Below are 17,315 nucleotides of genomic sequence, written 5' to 3' on the forward strand. Positions count from 1 at the left end.
CAAGAAAGCATAATTTAGGTGTAACTGCAGTTTTTTGGTGTTCGTTCTGCAAAGTCTTTAAAGTTTGGTGTGCATTCATTTAAAATATATACTGTATATAGTGATGGACTTACTTTAGAAAATAAACAGATATTGAACTCCAAAATCTACACAATTTAACGGAAAAAGCCGTGAAGAAACTCTAAGGAACATAACAGCATATTTTGCGCGACAAATCAGTTTCCATCCTCCTTTGAGGGCATGTGTCATTATTCCAACATTATAGTGTGGTAAAATTCTCTCTACCCACCTGTAGATGCAGGTAAGGTGACAGGTGTGCTCCTCTTGTGCCCTCTCTCAGCAGCCAAAGTGAGGGTGTAGCTCATTCCAGGAGTCAGGTTGGACAGGACATAGCGAGTCGCTGTTGCTGGGATCTCCACCTCCTCAGCCTGGCCGTCTCTGGAGACGTACTCGAGCCTGTATGCGCCAACCTTAGCCCGAGGTTTCTGCCACTTCAAGGTGAGGGAGGTCTCTGTGGACTCGATTTTTTCGAAACCTCTGGGGGGATCGATATCTGACAGAAGGGAAAAGATTTAGTGCGTAAAATTGTACTTACTTCTTTTGCATGCTCATTTCGTCACCCAATTTGCATCAACAAACAATTCAATCAACGACTCAATATTTATGAAGTGGTGCTTAGGACCACTGCTCGGCGTATCGCTCACCAGTTGCTGCGTTTGCAGTAGCAGGGAGGCTCTCTCTCTCATTCTTCACAGCTGTCACACCAATCCCATACTCTGTCCCTGGCTTCAGCCCTGCCAAACAGAGGGATGGAAGGAAAATGACCACCTGGTATGAATATGTATGCTATTTTCAAAACAATGTATAATGCTAAATATCTTTCCCTGGGTCATCAGGTCTCTGAATTCATAAAGTGTGTGTGCAATGATGTATATATTGCTTACTTCTCTCCTTTTATTGTTTATATTCGTTATGCACTGGCCGAAGAAGCACTGCAATTTCATTGTGCAATGACAATAAAGACTCTTATCTATCTTATCTAACACAAGTCGTGTGTGGTCGTACTGAATATATGTTTGACCCTTACCAGTGATAGTAGCTTTTGTTGTGTCTTCTGGTCCTCGTGGGAACAGTTCCTCACCGTGAGTTGCTCCAGAGATGGGACTGTATTTCACCAGATAGCTGCCAACATCAGCTTGACTGTTAGTCCACTCCAGAGTGATGCTGTTGTCTGTCTGAGACACAGCCTGCAGGTCTGTGGGGGCGTCCAGGGCTAATAAAAAGTAAATACATTTATAATGATAATAGCTCTGCTCACAAACAATACATTTATACACAGATATCAAATCTATTATTTTGGATATTATTGGAAATCTGACTCCAACTTGCAGTATGCAAACAGATGTACGCACAACCCAAATCGCCACAAAATAAATATAAATACTGTGAAATATATCCACACATTAGCATGTTCTGCAATAATGTATGGTTTCAATGTAATTTTCCATAGTGTTTGAATAAAATTAAAGCAAAAGGCTGGTGCTATTCTATATTTTTTTATAGTGTCAACAAGTCCCATAAAAAGAACAAAACCCCATTGGTTCCTACTGACAGGACACAAATATAGTTGAATTTTTTGAAGGCTCAATAATTTACTAAAATAACTGGTAACAGGAGGAAATAGTGCATTTATTGGGGACTTTTTTCAGCGGCGGATTAATCCACATTTGGTGCTCTGGTTAGTATTCATAGCGGCAGGACGGTGTGTGTGGGATTGAGTCAAAATAAACTACAGTGTGTGTTCATGGTAATGAAGGGACATGTCACCCAGTGCAACAGTGTGGCTCATTGATGTTTTTAATAGTTTGTGGACAACAATGGAGCTCTGTGGCACAGAGAAAGAAGATATATCAGGCTTTGATATACAGAAATACTTGTTAGAAGACACGTTCATTGTAGGTTTTGGTCTTTTCATGTTGACAATATGAAAAACATAACATATACAGTATCACCATAACTTCAGTATTTAGCACAACATTTTGATCTTACAATTTAAACCAACAATTACTGCTATCACCAGCCTACCTGTAGTGAATGTGGCGGTGGCAGGGTCACTGGTGATGCCTCCACTCCTGGAGATGAGCGACACCTTGTACTCAGTGTCTGGCCTCAGACCGTCGATGCTGTGCTGCTTGTCTGGGGGGGAAATCTCCACACTGGTTTCATCAGACGGGTCGGAGCTTGGCCCGTAAAACATAGTGAGTCTGTCCGTAGGAGCCACCGGCTGAGACCAGCCGACCAGAGCAGAGGAGTCCGTCACGTCCTTCACCTCAACCTGCCGGGGGGCGTCGATCTCTGGGTTGGGGGGGTGGGTTCAGGTGAGACAGCCAAGGGTGAAGGATACTAAGCTAAGCTAATCGGCTGCTGGCAAAGTTTTTACCGTACAGACGTGAGAGTGATATAGATCAAATTCTCAGGAAGGAAATAAGTGTATTTCCAAAATGCTGCACTATTCCTTTAAGGTTCTTAAGTAGAGAAGTGTCGGCAAAGTTGTTCTCGACTACACCAAAGATTAAATCCGTTTCTGTATGATTTAGCTTCTAATAGTGAAATTCACATACCAATCAAGACAAAGTCAAAGTCTGCATTGGTGTGAGACCAAGGTTAAGACAAAACATCAGCACTCCTGCCATGTTTTTTTTAGCCTTCACAAATAAAACAGCCCTTATAAGACTCAACTTGGCTGTCTCATAAGACAAAGCAATAACTTGGATCAACAAGGGAAAGGCTATCATGAAAAAATATGCAATTCACTTTCACGCTGACGTTGTTTACTACCTGACAAATCTCCCCTGTTTACATGTGGGGGAGACATCTTTTCTCCATGTTAAAATGACCTCTGGGGGTAAAAAGGGTACGAAAGGTTTAACTTTACTTCTATCATTCATTTCTGGAAGCTGCGTCTAGTTCCTACAAAAATAAATGACATAAGAAATAAAAACGTTGCAAGTCCATTGACGCCAACTTGTAAACTAAATGGCTTTTCCATGCACAATGAAAGTTGTTTAACCTGGCGTGCTATGTCGATTGCATAAGCATTTCAACAACGTAATGTATGGAGCAACGCTGCTATAAAAGCCTCAGCAAGCAGAAGACAAAAGCTAAGAGCAAGATTTAGTGAAAAAGAAAAAAAACCTAGTACATGGTCATGGTAGGCTAAGATTCAATGTGTCTGAGTTATCAGTCTTTAGCTAAAATCTATGATATGGAACTGTGGAGAGTCAGCAGGGATTTCCTGGTATTACTCTTCTTTTTATTATGGAATTTCACTCTTTGACATTAATGTTTTTTTTTTTTTTTTACTCTGTGCTCAAGTGAACGTTTTTTGTATCCACTGCTATTCAAACTGCTAATAGCTGCCAGACAGAGCAGGAAAAAAAAAAAAAAAAAAGATCTGATCTTTTCTGAGGAAGACACTGGATGATTTTAAACATCTATGATCTCAGTTTACTCTAAATAATAAAAAATGCTAAGAAAATGTGTGTTTACAGCTGGAGACTCACTGGTAGTGACTTTTTTGGATGTTTGGGGTCCTCTGGTGTTGTTCTTGATGATGTTAACAGAGACTTCATACTCCTGTCCTGGTCCCAGGCCTGACTGGAGAAACTGGGTTTGAGAAGGTTGAAGGGTGCTCATGACTTTTCCATTTTCTTCTTTCTGCAAGGACACATAACAGGATATTTTACGTTAGTTTATGCATTGAGGATTTGAAGATAGAAGATTAGATTATGGTGAAAAAATTAGGTTAACACACACTGACTTTAGTTCACGTCAAGCTAGTCAGTACAGATTTCCGGCATATTTTGATTAGAAAACAAAGTTTGACATTTTCGGAAAACACGTTCTTGCTTTTCTTGTCAAGAGAAGATTATTATCCCTTCTTAATCTGTTTGTACAGTACCAGTGGTACAATGAATAATACAGAAACTGTGTCCGATTTCCATAAAACGTCACAAATCAGGTTACAGAAAGTACCGAACAATGCTGCATGCAATAAATTGAGCTCTTGACACATTTATGAATGTATGACAGAAGCTTTCAGTTCTCGCAATACAGGAAATGTATGAGACTACAGAGAGAACTGTTGTGTAGGAAAGCCCATTATCTAAATTAACATAAAGGTCAGGAAAGGAAATGCATTTAAAAATGGGTAGAAACTCCGCAGCAACTGCAACAATTTAAAGAGGCCTCTGATTTATCAACTGGCACAGTAATTTATTTCAAAGAATTACTGGCTCGGATTCTAAGCAGCAGATTTATCCGCAGTTCTATGACATCCAGACTTGCCCTCACTGAGGTTTTTCCACATGTCAAAGCAATTTTAATGGTTAGTGCTGAAATAAATCCATGTTTTGCTGAGACTTCCAATAAGCTGGCATGGGTGTATCACCTCTCACTTTTTCCCCTGTCGCTCAATAAAATCCCAGGCAAGCCTTCAAAAGAAATGGGCAGACTGACCGTGTTGCGGAAATAGATCTCCCAGCCATCGAAAGAGATGTCCAGCTGGTCCCACATCACCTCCACTGAGGTCTCTCTCACCGATTTGAATCTTAAGCCCTCTGGCTTTGGAAGCTCTGGAGGGATGGAAACAAAAATAAACCTTGATAGCTAAGCCACACCAACGTTTTTGTGAGTATTCACAATAAAGTAGCATGGAGACGATTGTGATGTACCTGTGGCCACCCTCGCGCTGACAGGGACACTCCTGTTGTTGCTCAGAACAGCGTAGACATTGATCTGGTACTCAATGCCAGGTTCAAGCTCTTTGACGGTGGCTGCTGTTTTGTCTCCTGTCACAGTGAACTCCTGGAGAAGACCACCAGGACTGGTGGGCACATACGTCACAAGGTACTCTGTCACCAACATCTCGTTGTTCCAGGAAAGGTCCACCGTGTCAGAGGTGACCTCGCCAACAGTAAGGTCCTTTGGAGGAGACACTGGAAAAAAACGGAAGCATAAAAAGAAAAAGAAAAAACTGTGCTGAGGGTGTTGTCTTGGACAGTTTCTCATGACCTCAATCACAGAGTATACACCACACAGAACTAATGCAGACTCCAGAGCCACATCTGGCTGTGGTGTGAAGAACTGCCAAAAAAGTGGGAACAAAGTGCAGACAACGGCAATACACAAACCAAAAACCTCTTTGATATTCACTGAAATAGATTCTCTCAAGATCAGTGGTGAATTTTGATAATAGGAGAAATTACATCACTCTGGATTTGAATTTATAGTACATTTAGTTAACACATGGAAAGTTTCAAGATATGTGTTATTTTTTTTTGTGCATTTCAGCAGTAAACTGAACAGAGCTTCTTACCTTCTGAGCAGTCTTCTCCAATGTATCCCTCATCACAGACGCACTGACCATTCTCACAGCGTCCTTTGTCCTGGCAGTTGTTGAGGCAGCTCAGCTCCGCACAGCTTTCTCCTTCATATCCACTCTCACATGTGCACCTTCCGTTGATGCAGCGCCCCCTGTTGTTGCAGTTGCCTGGACAGGCGTGCACAGAGCAGTCATCTCCTGAGTAGCCCTCCTGACAGATGCACTTGCCGTCGACGCAGTAACCCCGGGCCAGGCAGTCGTTGGGACAAGCTGTCTGACTGCAGTCCTCCCCACTGAAGCCTTCGTCACAAACGCACTGCCCGTCGATGCACCGGCCACGGTTTTGGCAGTTGTTAGGGCAGCTCAGTTGAGCACAGTCCTCACCGGTGAAGCCTACATGACACACACAACGTCCCTTTAGACACTCGCCGCGGCCATAGCAGTTTGAGGGGCAGGTCCTGATGCTGCAGTCCTCACCGGCGAAGCCTTCCTCGCACACACACTGTCCGTTAACACAGCGCCCCCTGTGCAGGCAATTGTTTGGACAGGAAAGCTCCGAGCAATCGTCTCCCCGGAAACCAACATCGCAGGCACACTGTCCATTTATGCACTGGCCTCTGTTGTTACAGTTGTTCAGACAAGCTATCTGGCTGCAGTCTGCGCCCTGATAGCCCACGTCACAGATACACATTCCGTTGAAGCACGTACCTCTGCCGTTACAGTCGTTGAGGCACAGGAGCCGAGAGCAGTCTTCGCCGCCGAAGCCGGCGGTGCAGACGCACTGGCCATCTACGCAAAAACCATTACCGTGGCAGTTGTTGGTGCAAACGCGTTCCCCACAGTCCTCCCCGGCGTACCCCTCATCGCAGTAGCAGGTGCCGTTGTCACAGCGCCCGCGGTCGTAGCAGTCTTTGGGGCAGATGAGTTCAGAGCAGTCGTAGCCTGTCCAGGGTTCATCACACACGCAGTCTCCGTCTTCACAGCGGCCGCGGCCGAGGCAGTTGTTGAGGCACTTGGTTTGAGAGCAGTCTTTGCCGAGGAATCCGTCCGAGCAGATGCAAACACCGTCCACGCACTGGCCGTGTGCTCCGCAGTCTACGGGGCAGACATCGAGTGTGCAGTCTTCTCCGGTGAAGCTCTTGAAGCACTCACACTTTCCGTCAATGCAGCGGCCCCGGCCCTGGCAGTTGTTGGGACACTCGGGTTCAGTGCAGTTGGGTCCCTTCCAGCCTGGCTCACATATGCAGCCACAGGTTTCAATACTGTAGTTTCCATGACTGTTGCAGTAAGGTTTAGTCCCCACCTCACCTTTGATTAAAAAGTAAAGACATTTTTTTTTATCAATTCAATTAGAGAGTTTTGTCGAAAATCATCTCTGGTATTAAATTATTTTGTAACACATGTTGTAGTTTTATGGGTATTATCTATGGGACTATTTCTTTGACGGGTGCCGTTTCCCCCCATTTCCGGTCTTTATGCTAAGCTAAGCTAATCAGCTGCTGGCTCTAGCTTCATATAAAGCGTAAAGATATGAGAGTGGTATCGATCTTCTCATCTAACTCTATGCAAGAGAGTGAATACCTGTGTTTCCCATACATAGGTTCTACTTGGGCGCCCGCCCAGGTAAATTGAGACCCACCCAGGCAGATTTTTATTTATTTTCAACCAACCATGTAATTTTTCCAGCGCACACAGACCAGCTGCTTCCAGCCCCTCCCCCTTGTGAAGTCGACGTTGCACATGCTCAGAGAGGCTATCGTTACATTAGCAGTAGCATGCTGCTGGTGGTCTTGCCATGGGATTAACTGTACTAATAAAACCGTAGTAACAACGCAGCCACACCGTTGTGAAAGCTCCCGAACGTCTTTTATCAGAGTCTGGTTGTTACCGCTCCCCGCGTTAGTCTCTTCCACTCCATATCTTTATAACGGAGCTAGCTAACTGGAGCTAACAGCTAACCAGAGCTAATTGTTGCTAACCGAGCCTTCAGTTCTGCGTTCATGTATCCATCCATCCATCCATCCATCCATCTTCGTCCGCTTATCCGGTGTCGGGTCGCGGGGGGAGCAGCTCCAGCAGGGGACCCCAAACTTCCCTTTCCCGAGCAACATTAACCAGCTCCGACTGGGGATCCCGAGGTTCCCAGGCCAGGTTGGAGATATAATCCCTCCACCTAGTCCTGGGTCTTCCCGAGGCCTCCTCCCAGCTGGGCGTGCCTGGAACACCTCCCTAGGGAGGCGCCCAGGGGCATCCTTACCAGATGCCCGAACCACCTCAACTGGCTCCTTTCGACGCAAAGGAGCAGCGGCTCTCTCCGAGCTCCTCACGGATGACTGAGCTTCTCACCCTATCTCTAAGGGAGACGCCAGCCACCCTCCTGAGGAAACCCATTTCAGCCGCTTGTACCCTGGATCTCGTTCTTTCGGTCATGACCCAGCCTTCATGACCATAGGTGAGGGTAGGAACGAAAACTGACCGGTAGATCGAGAGCTTTGCCTTCTGGCTAAGCTCTCTTTTCGTCCTAACGGTGCGATAGATTGAATGCAATACCGCACCCGCTGCGCCGATTCTCCGACCAATCTCCCGCTCCATTGTCCCCTCACTCGCGAACACAACCCCAAGGTACTTGAACTCCTTCACTTGGGGTAAGGATTCATTCCCTACCTGGAGAAGGCATTCCATCGGTTTCCTGCTGAGAACCATGGCCTCAGATTTAGAGGTGCTGATCCTCATCCCAACCGCTTCACACTCGGTTGCGAACCGATCCAGTGAGTGCTGAAGGTCGCAGGCCGATGATGCCATCAGGACCACATCATCTGCAAAGAGCAGCGATGAGATCCCCAGCCCACCAAACTGCAACCCCTCCCCACCCCGACTACGCCTCGATATCCTGTCCATAAATACTACAAACAGGATTGGTGACAAAGCGCAGCCCCTGGCGGAGGCCAACCCTCACCTGAAACGAGTCCGACTTACTACCGAGAACCCGGACACAGCTCTCGCTTTGGTTGTACAGAGATTGGATGGCCCTGAGAAGAGACCCCCTCACCCCATACTCCCGCAGCACCTCCCACAGTATCTCCCGGGGACCCGGTCATACGCCTTCTCCAAATCCACAAAACACATGTAGACCGGTTGGGCATACTCCCAGGCTCCCTCCAGGATCCTTGCGAGTGAAGAGCTGGTCCGTTGTTCCACGACCAGGACGGAATCCGCATTGTTCCTCCTCAACCCGAGGTTCGACTATCGGCCAAACCCTCCTTTCCAGCACCTTGGAGTAGACTTTACCAGGGAGGCTGAGAAGTGTGATACCCCTATAATTGGCACACCCTCTGGTCCCCCCTTTTTAAAGGGGAACCACCACCCCAGTCTGCCACTCCTTTGGCACCGTCCCAGACTTCCACGCAATGTTGAAAAGGCGTGTCAACCAGGACAGCCCCTCCACACCCAGAGCCTTGAGCATTTCTGGACGGATCTCATCAATCCCCGGGGCTTTGCCACTGTGTAGTTGTTTGACTACATCAGTGACTTCCGCCTGGGAAATCGACGACAATCCCCCATTATCCTCCAGCTCTGCCTCTAACATAGAGGGCGTATTAGTCGGATTCAGGAGTTCCTCAAAGTGCTCCTTCCACCGCCCTATTACCTCCTCAGTTGAGGTCATGTATCCATTCACTGCATTTATGGACTCGAGCCCGAATAAAACGCTTCATTTTATTAAAATAATAAATAATAATTTAGTAAAAGTTTTTAATGACAACTCAGAGTTGTTTGAATGACTGAAAAGTGTTCAGATGGGATCTAAATGAGTGCAACAGGTCATGTATAGTACAGAACAGCATGTTTAAGATCCCCAAAACACGGATAAATACACTTCAAAAAAGGAACAATGATCTAACCAACAAAATGAACAAGAATTTACTTTAGATCGCCCTAGTCTTATATGATTTAACAGGAGTTAGAAGGGAACAGTGTTTGAGATTAATAATAACATGTAACTTATCATAGTACAGTATTATGGGTATTTTATCTCCTGAACCGTTAACATTTGGCCCAAAAAAAAAATAATTGACTGATTAAATTGACAAAGCACATCATGGCTACACTTTTTTGTCATTTGTTTAAAATTTTACGTGCAAAAAAAGCAGCAGAAATGTAGAACTGAGTAAGCTACATTTTGAAATCTATTTATAACAACTTATATCATCGCGATATTCAACATTAGGTCATTTTGCATATTTTCCTCATATTGTGCTATATGCTAATAACTACCCTGAAATTGTGTCAGATGGCGCATGGTGTTGCAATATTTTCATCATCTTTTAGTCTAATTGGTTTATATGTAAATAGTTATTTCATTCTAAATGATCTGATGTTATGTAGTCATTATTTTCACCTTCATTTGACTAGTTTATAACTGAACCCATTATTACTGAACCCAGCCGTTAGGCGCCGTGCTGTCACATCCTGTGCCACCCACCACCAAAAGTAAATTCTCAACCTTTGGGAAACATTACACACTTAATTTCCAAAATGACAATCTCTTCCTTTAAGAGTGCATCACTCAGAAATAGCCCAAAGCTCATTTTAGAAACTATTAGAGAAGACTTTTTACATTCATTCATATTCAGAAAATGTGTGTCATGACATTTGAGCCAAATAAAGCCCCATTCAGACTGGAGAGCTGCTGGGAATACAGCGAACCGCACACCGAATTCTTGAACTCAACAGATGAATAGAACAGATGTGCGATGTGGTGTTCTTTAGTGTAGCACTTCATAAAAATTTTAGTGAAAGGATTATTTTACTGTATTGGCTGTTATCTACATACCAGACAAAGCACGACACCTACCTGTGACCTGTGCACTGCAGCAGGTCCTGTCCCCGTTGCACTGATCTCTCAATGCTGAAAGTTCTCCCTCAAGCATCTCCAGCCGGCTCATGAGGTTTTTCAGGCCGGGCACGTCGTCAGAACAACCACAGGCCTGCCGAGGTATGTTGATGCGGTGGGTGAAGACGATCTGGTTCTCCCCATTGACAGTGTGCTCAGTGATGTGATGGCCTGAAGAGCCTGCTGCATCTTTAGGCTGGAGCTCTGCGCTCCCTGGAGCGTCCAGGGCCACTGAGCACAGGGAACTGGCAGGAACATTGACGTTATAGACGTGGTTGAAAACCACAGGATGGTCTGCGCTGGGGAGCGTGACGTTAACTTCTTTATGGGGTTCCAGAGTCTGTCGTCGATGCCGTAAGATTTTCTTCACAAGCCCAGCATTTGATAAGCTGAGCAAAGCAGTCAGGAGGAGGCAGCTCAGAATGCCTCGTGCACCCATGCCAGATGTGGGACGTGGATTTTGTAAAATAAATATCAGTTTGAACCTCTGACTAAAGATCAAATCCTCATTAAAAGGTGAAGGTTCTGAAAAAAAGAGAAAGAAAATTTTTCATCTCACAAATGCAGTTTACTGTAATGTAGAGCTGTAGAACAGTCAATCTAATGGACAGACATGACACTGGTATCGACCTAATGATCGATCTTATAGTCCTGCGCAGGCTCCACGCAGAGCTTTTGCCGTAGCCTACGTAAGTGGCCTGATGTTTATACTTGTGCGCTGGTGTGTGCATCGAGCCGGCATGTGTGTGTGTGTGGGGGGTGGGTGATAGAGCGAGGGAGAAGGGAGAGAGTGACGGCGTATAGCTTTGGAGCGAGTACCGACTCTGGAGTCATAGTGAGAGAAACAAAGTGTCTTCCCTGTTCTTTCTGACCACGGTGGGAAATCTGGAGCAGGAAAAGTTAACCCTCTCCTTGTTTTCATGTTGTTTATGGAGAAGGAGAACCAAAAAATGAGTCGGGGAAATGCAACGTTACCAAGCCACGGCGTACGTGTAGTTACATTTTTCGAGAGGTGCGCGTCAGGCTTCGGCGTAGGGTCCGGCATAGACGCAGACGGGTCTGTGGGTCTACACCGTCGATTCGACGCACAACTATAAAAAGGTCTTTAGTCTCAGCAAAAGCAAATAAGCAAATTCACAAAATATTCATTTATTCCTTTCAATATAAGACAGTAGCTTGAAAAGCATCTTACATCGGCACAAAGTAAATATTACCAACAGACCCATACTGTAATGACAACCCAACTATCACATTTAACAACATTTGACCCACTCCTTGGAAAACAGTAAGAAAAAAAGCTTAGAATCATACATATATACATGAGCAATGGTTCCCAATCTGGGGGTGCAGACACTCACAAGGGGACGCAAAATGACATATGCAACTGGTTGAGGTGTTGCAAATAGATATTGTTTTTGTTTTAATGGCTCACAAGCCAAAAACACTCTTTTGGACAAATGTCCTGTTTTACCTGCAGCCAAACAAATGGTATGACTTTTGGTGTGAGAAGAAATCCACACAAACGTGAAGATTTTACATGCAGTGCACCTTGCTAAAAAAAAAAGAGCTATATGAAGCTAGGAAGTCTTTTTTTTCTTCCACCGTTTTGGAGATTTTACTGCATTTTTCAAATTTCCACTGCAATGCTGCAACAAACACATTCAAATGTGTTCACTGGAACCAACAGAAGAGGTCAGTCGGAGGTACCAGGATCCCTTCACACCACTCCACACCAAACTAACTCCATGCACGTCTGTGGTGGCCCACTGTGGTGGTCTTTTTTGTGAGTCAGTCTGATTATTATTTACTATACAGTTTGTGGGTACAGGAGTATAATCATGTAGTTTCTGTGGTGATATTATTCATCTCCATGTGATAGGCTACAGTAACCAAACCATTGCTGCTTTGCTGTTTGTCTTTACATTTGCAGAACTTTTAAAAGTTCAACAGAGCAAAGCACAAGAGTCTTAACACAGCCCAGATTTATTGCTACATAGAATTGAATTCACACTTATTTCCTGTAGAGTTAACCAGGGAAAGAGAGTGTACTGCTCTATAAAAAAAAGATGTTAAAATCAAATAATAAACAGTTGTGATGGCACTTTCAAGTTCTTTCATGGTACACATACAGTATTTGAAAAGTTGAAGCTGTTTTGGATGAAATAGCATATATAACACACAAAAAACAGCAGAGTGTATCCCATACACAGGACTCCTTCTTGCCCACGATGACTTCATCAGCTGGACATTAAGAACTCTTTAATTTGTGGGAGCCGAACTAGAACTAATGACGAGCTTCTTCCCCAGCGTGGGAAAGCCTGCTTGGATAACTCTGTGTTGAGTTTCCAAGGGATCTGAGTAAGCACCATGAAAATCAACAGAAAACCCCACAGTGATTCCACAGACTAACTGACATACTGCATCTGTGCACTGGTCTCTTCCTCACAGGACAGGAGGTACACATGCATGTCTGCTGCTATGTCTGGGAAGCAGCAAATCTACCTCTATAAAAAGGGTTGCAGCTCCGTCAGTGATGCAGGATTTTGTCCAGGTCTTTTGACTGAAGATTGCACACGCATAAAAATGAAAAATGTATTTTCCAGAAGGGAATTGTTCATGCAGGGATAGCTATGAAAAGACATGTGGAGCACCTGGATTTAGATTCTCATGAAGACTTCTGGAAACTATTTATTAAGACAATGCTGATACTCAGCTATCAGGTAACGAAGATGTTTAACAACTGATATTTGTTGCATCTCAATGTAACCATGACTGGAATGACGGGAATTACTGGAATGGTTGGGTCTTTGTAAATTATACAGTGGTCTAGACCTACTCTATCTGTAAAGTCTCTTGAGCTAACTCATTGTGATTTGATACTATAAATAAAATTGAATTAACTGCAATCACAATTTTTTCTCTCTTTTCTTCCTTGCCACTTATTTAATGAATAGGACATATTTTATTCTCCAGAGACAAAATCAAAACAGATCAGGGCATCTGCACATGAAACAAAAGGTAAAAAACATAAGGCTGCCAAAGTCTGAGGTACAAAGAAAACAACATACTAGTTCCCGAAAAGAATGGAAAAAAAAACTAGAAAAACAACAATCAAAACATGGAGGAAAAAAATCCATTACTTTGTCACATGAAGAGAGAAAAAACTATTCTTTATCCCAGAACAAAATCTGCAAAACCATTCAGCAATCAATCCATATTCAGATAAAGCTACAAATCTTTACAACTGAAAATGTTCCACGTATGAAAGAAAACAGGCCCGAAAATCCTCAAGGACATACCCTTAAACCCAAATTGAATGGACAGTATTTTAATCTTCATACAACCAAAGCTCACACACAGACTCTGAATATCAGAATCCCAGTAGACGCTTAAGTGACTTGTTACAGTCACTTGTCCACTGTTAAAGCTTTAGTGCGTAACTTTTTATTTTATATTTATAATAATAATGAACGTCCGTTACATTCAAGCCATTGCCAAATGAGAGGCTACAAAGCTAATTAAGACTATCAGCTGTATTTCTCAGCATGGCTGTGTTTAGAAACTAGTGTCGTCTGGCAACTTTCGCGCACAGAAACTCAAGTGAAAATAATTACCTCTTCGGGAGAGTCCATCATGTTTTGTTTTTTTAATCCTGTGTCCTCCTTGGCTACAAGCAACTGCGTGGAGGAGGGGTGGGGGTGAAGCGCGATCACAGAAGGCTTGTATCATGTGGATGCACCGACAGAACTGTTGTTATTACTTAGAATTCCTCATGGGGGAGACAGAAACTACGCACGACAGCTGTACGATTATTGTGACAGAATGATTCAGGATTAATGGGCAGGTTGAGCCTGTGTGTATTCACATTTGTTCCAAATATAAAGCAGCTCTACACAGGTTGTGATGAATTCTCCCATGAGGAATGCCTAAGATTTGTATTTGGGGAAAACCAATAAAACAGATTAAGAAGCAGGAATCAACAGACCACAATGTGACAAGCTGTGGGCGATTTGCCAACAGTCGTTGAATATAGGCAAGTGTCCTAAAAGTGGACAGGAAATCTTGTGGTTTTATGACATTTTATGTCTTCCTCTTTTTTTTGTGTAGCTATATTTGGAGGCCACGCTGCATGATGTTTTACCTATATTTTCCATTACTGTCTCATCAATCCCCATTTCTTTCCTTTCTTGTCTTGACCTTTGACCTGGCCTTTCTTTCTCCTCACGAGCATGTTTTGCACCCCTTCACCTAAGACAGATATAAAACTGAGCTTGAGTTTCACAAGTTCTCGCACATCTGGTGAGTGGTAGGATAAAGGTAGTTTATGGCTAGTGTTGTTAATCTGAAAACTAGGTCTGTCAATATGTTTTTGATCTCCTTCTAGAACACTTTACCATACACAAAGACAGATAAGTCTTGGAGGTAAAGAATGAATCCCTTAAAATCCTAAGCATGTGTTTCAGCTAAAGATGCTCTTGATAGCTTCAGAGATGGCTCAGTTTCCCTATTCTGTAATTGTAAATTAATCAAATATGATTTTTATCATAGTAAGTGTTATACAGTAAAAAGTTAAGAAGACGAGTGGGGTTGACCAAGGACATTCTCATTTGACTATGGGACATAGTCACACAATTTGGAGAGCAAATTGAAATAAATATAACCCGTTCACTAAGCTATAATCCAGAATTGCTGTAGCTTTAGTACTCTTCCCCCAAGCTGGCAGCGAGAAGGGAACTTTCCCGCGTGGAAATGTGAAACTGGGAATGTTGGCCCTGGACTGAGGACATCTGTTTTGCTTAGTCAAAGGAAGAAAAGAAAAAAAAAAAAAAAGACACTGCGGTACTTGTCCTTTGTCCACACAAAAACTGAAAGTGCCACTGCATTCATTATTAAATGTTCATTGTCTCTGATCTCTAAGTGCGCAGTCAGCCAGTTGAAGGGCTGCTTCTGGTGACGAAACACAGACAGCATTGTCTGTATTTCATATCCATGAGAACACAAGTGCAGTATATCTGGACACACTTCTTATGGAAAACATTTGTGGCTGACGGCAGCGCGTCTGGTCAGCGGTAAACATTAATCCGGTGCATATGCTTGTTTGTTCATCTGTGATATTTTACCATTTTATATATATATATATATATATATATATATATATATATATATATATATATATATATATATATATATATATATATATATATATATATATATATATATATATATATATATACATACATATGTCTGATTCTCATAGCATCTGGAACAGCTGGAAACCATCTCAGGAAAAGTTAATTGGACTAGTTACTGTAGCTGATACAATAATAACAGAAATCGCAACACCTCATTAGCAGATTGCAAATTTCCCCACTGCTGCACAGATATCCTGAAGTGGTCCTTTAAGAATAATAAACCTGAGCTTTATGTGTTCCCATGTGAGGCTGAACAGGATACAAACTTCAGTTTCAATTTGCAATTATGGGGTCTCTCCTCAATCAGGGAGAAAAAGCATAAAGATTTGTAACAAGAGACTTTTCTTTCTTTCTTTGGAAAAGAAACGATTAATGGATCAAGAGAATATTGAACAATTGGATCATCGGTTACTTGATTAAGTCACTTCTGCTGGTTCCAGCTTCACAAACGCGATTATTTGCTGCTTTTCTTTGTGATACATGTTAATAAACTGAATATCTTTGAGTTTTGGACTGTTGGTTGGACAAATCAAGCAATCTGCATATGTCACCTTGGCCTCTGTGAAATTATGATGTGCATTTTACAGTATTTACAGTATACTCACATTTTATTGGCAAAACTGTCAATTAAAAAGGTGCCCTGTGGCGTTTTCTTGTAAACAAACAGTATATATTCACGGTTACTCACAAAAACGCATTGTGAGGTAAATTTACTGTAAAATGATGTCAACCATGAGTTCATTCAGTTTCTCTGATTTAGGAGGAAGAGACGTGGATTATTCGACAAATAAGCCCGTCAGAATGCTTTCGTTAACTCTCTGCATAACAGACGTGTGATGCTGAGTTATGATCAACCCCCTGGCTCTTTGTGTAGAGCTCACGCAGAGGACAACAGTGTAGGATGAGCCCTGGGGGAGCTCCAGCTACTAAACCAGCTGTCCGACTGACAGAGGTTTGTTTCACAGAAACACCGTTCTCCCAAACACACCCCAGGACACCCAGCACACAGCAGAGAGACGGTAAAACCTCCCGGACTGAATAGCTGCGGATCAGATTTGATGACTATTTAGATACGAGTCGTGGGATGAAACAAAGAGCTCAGCAGAGGTACTAAATGATTATAATCTTTCTCAGCTGAAACATTCAGAAGTTAAAACCACCAAAAACCAGATTTGGATTTCAATTAAGCAGAGCAAATGTAATGAATGGATGAAGTATTTTTTTTTTCTCCTTGCCCACACTGGCAAACCCTGCTACCCATTTTTCCCCTTTAATTTAATCTCCATGATGGAAATGAAATGAAAACTGAATTGCATTGCAGAAGGTAATGAGATGAATCATCAGGCTGCAAAACCTCACCACACACACACACACACACACACACACACACACACACACACACACACAAACACAAACACACACACACACACACACACACACACACACACACACACACACACACACACACACACACACACACACACACACACACACACACACACACACACACACACACACACACACACACACACACAACTTTTTTAGAGTATTGATCTACAACCTGACAAAAAATCTAAGAGAATTCTTTTGGCATGAAACGTGCTGGCCCTTCTCTACTAAAGCCGATCAAAGCTTCCACATGTTCACTCCTTCCCTCAGCAGTTAGTCATCATCTCTGAAACTGCTATGTGTCTCTGACTGAGGAAGAAGTTGCAGTATACACCAAGAATGTACTTCCAATAATCAATGCCTTCTGGTGCTGTAGTAGCCTGCACTAAACAGAAATCTACTGCTACTACTGTATATACATCTATTTTAAGACAATAATTCCAGGAAAAAGTCAAGAAAA

At 43.1% G+C, this 17,315-nt stretch overlaps 1 protein-coding gene across 7 annotated transcripts in view; it reads right to left on the reverse strand.

Annotated features, from left to right (window-relative positions):
* Positions 1 to 17,315, reverse strand: part of tnca (tenascin Ca) — a 65,590-nt gene that overhangs the window by 16,741 nt on the left and 31,534 nt on the right. For all 7 annotated transcript variants that reach the window (XM_028602410.1, XM_028602409.1, XM_028602407.1 and 4 more), the window contains exons 3-11: positions 10,236 to 10,799; positions 5,378 to 6,691; positions 4,734 to 4,997; positions 4,519 to 4,634; positions 3,564 to 3,717; positions 2,086 to 2,355; positions 1,088 to 1,273; positions 705 to 794; positions 290 to 553 (exon numbers count right to left, since the gene is read on the reverse strand). In XM_028602410.1, the coding sequence (XP_028458211.1) occupies positions 290 to 553; positions 705 to 794; positions 1,088 to 1,273; positions 2,086 to 2,355; positions 3,564 to 3,717; positions 4,519 to 4,634; positions 4,734 to 4,997; positions 5,378 to 6,691; positions 10,236 to 10,713 (3,136 nt within the window). In that variant the 5' untranslated portion in view covers positions 10,714 to 10,799. The remainder of the gene's footprint in view (positions 1 to 289; positions 554 to 704; positions 795 to 1,087; positions 1,274 to 2,085; positions 2,356 to 3,563; positions 3,718 to 4,518; positions 4,635 to 4,733; positions 4,998 to 5,377; positions 6,692 to 10,235; positions 10,800 to 17,315) is intronic.

The sequence above is a fragment of the Perca flavescens genome, chromosome 16, assembly GCF_004354835.1.
Source record: "Perca flavescens isolate YP-PL-M2 chromosome 16, PFLA_1.0, whole genome shotgun sequence".
Lineage (NCBI taxonomy): Eukaryota > Metazoa > Chordata > Actinopteri > Perciformes > Percidae > Perca > Perca flavescens.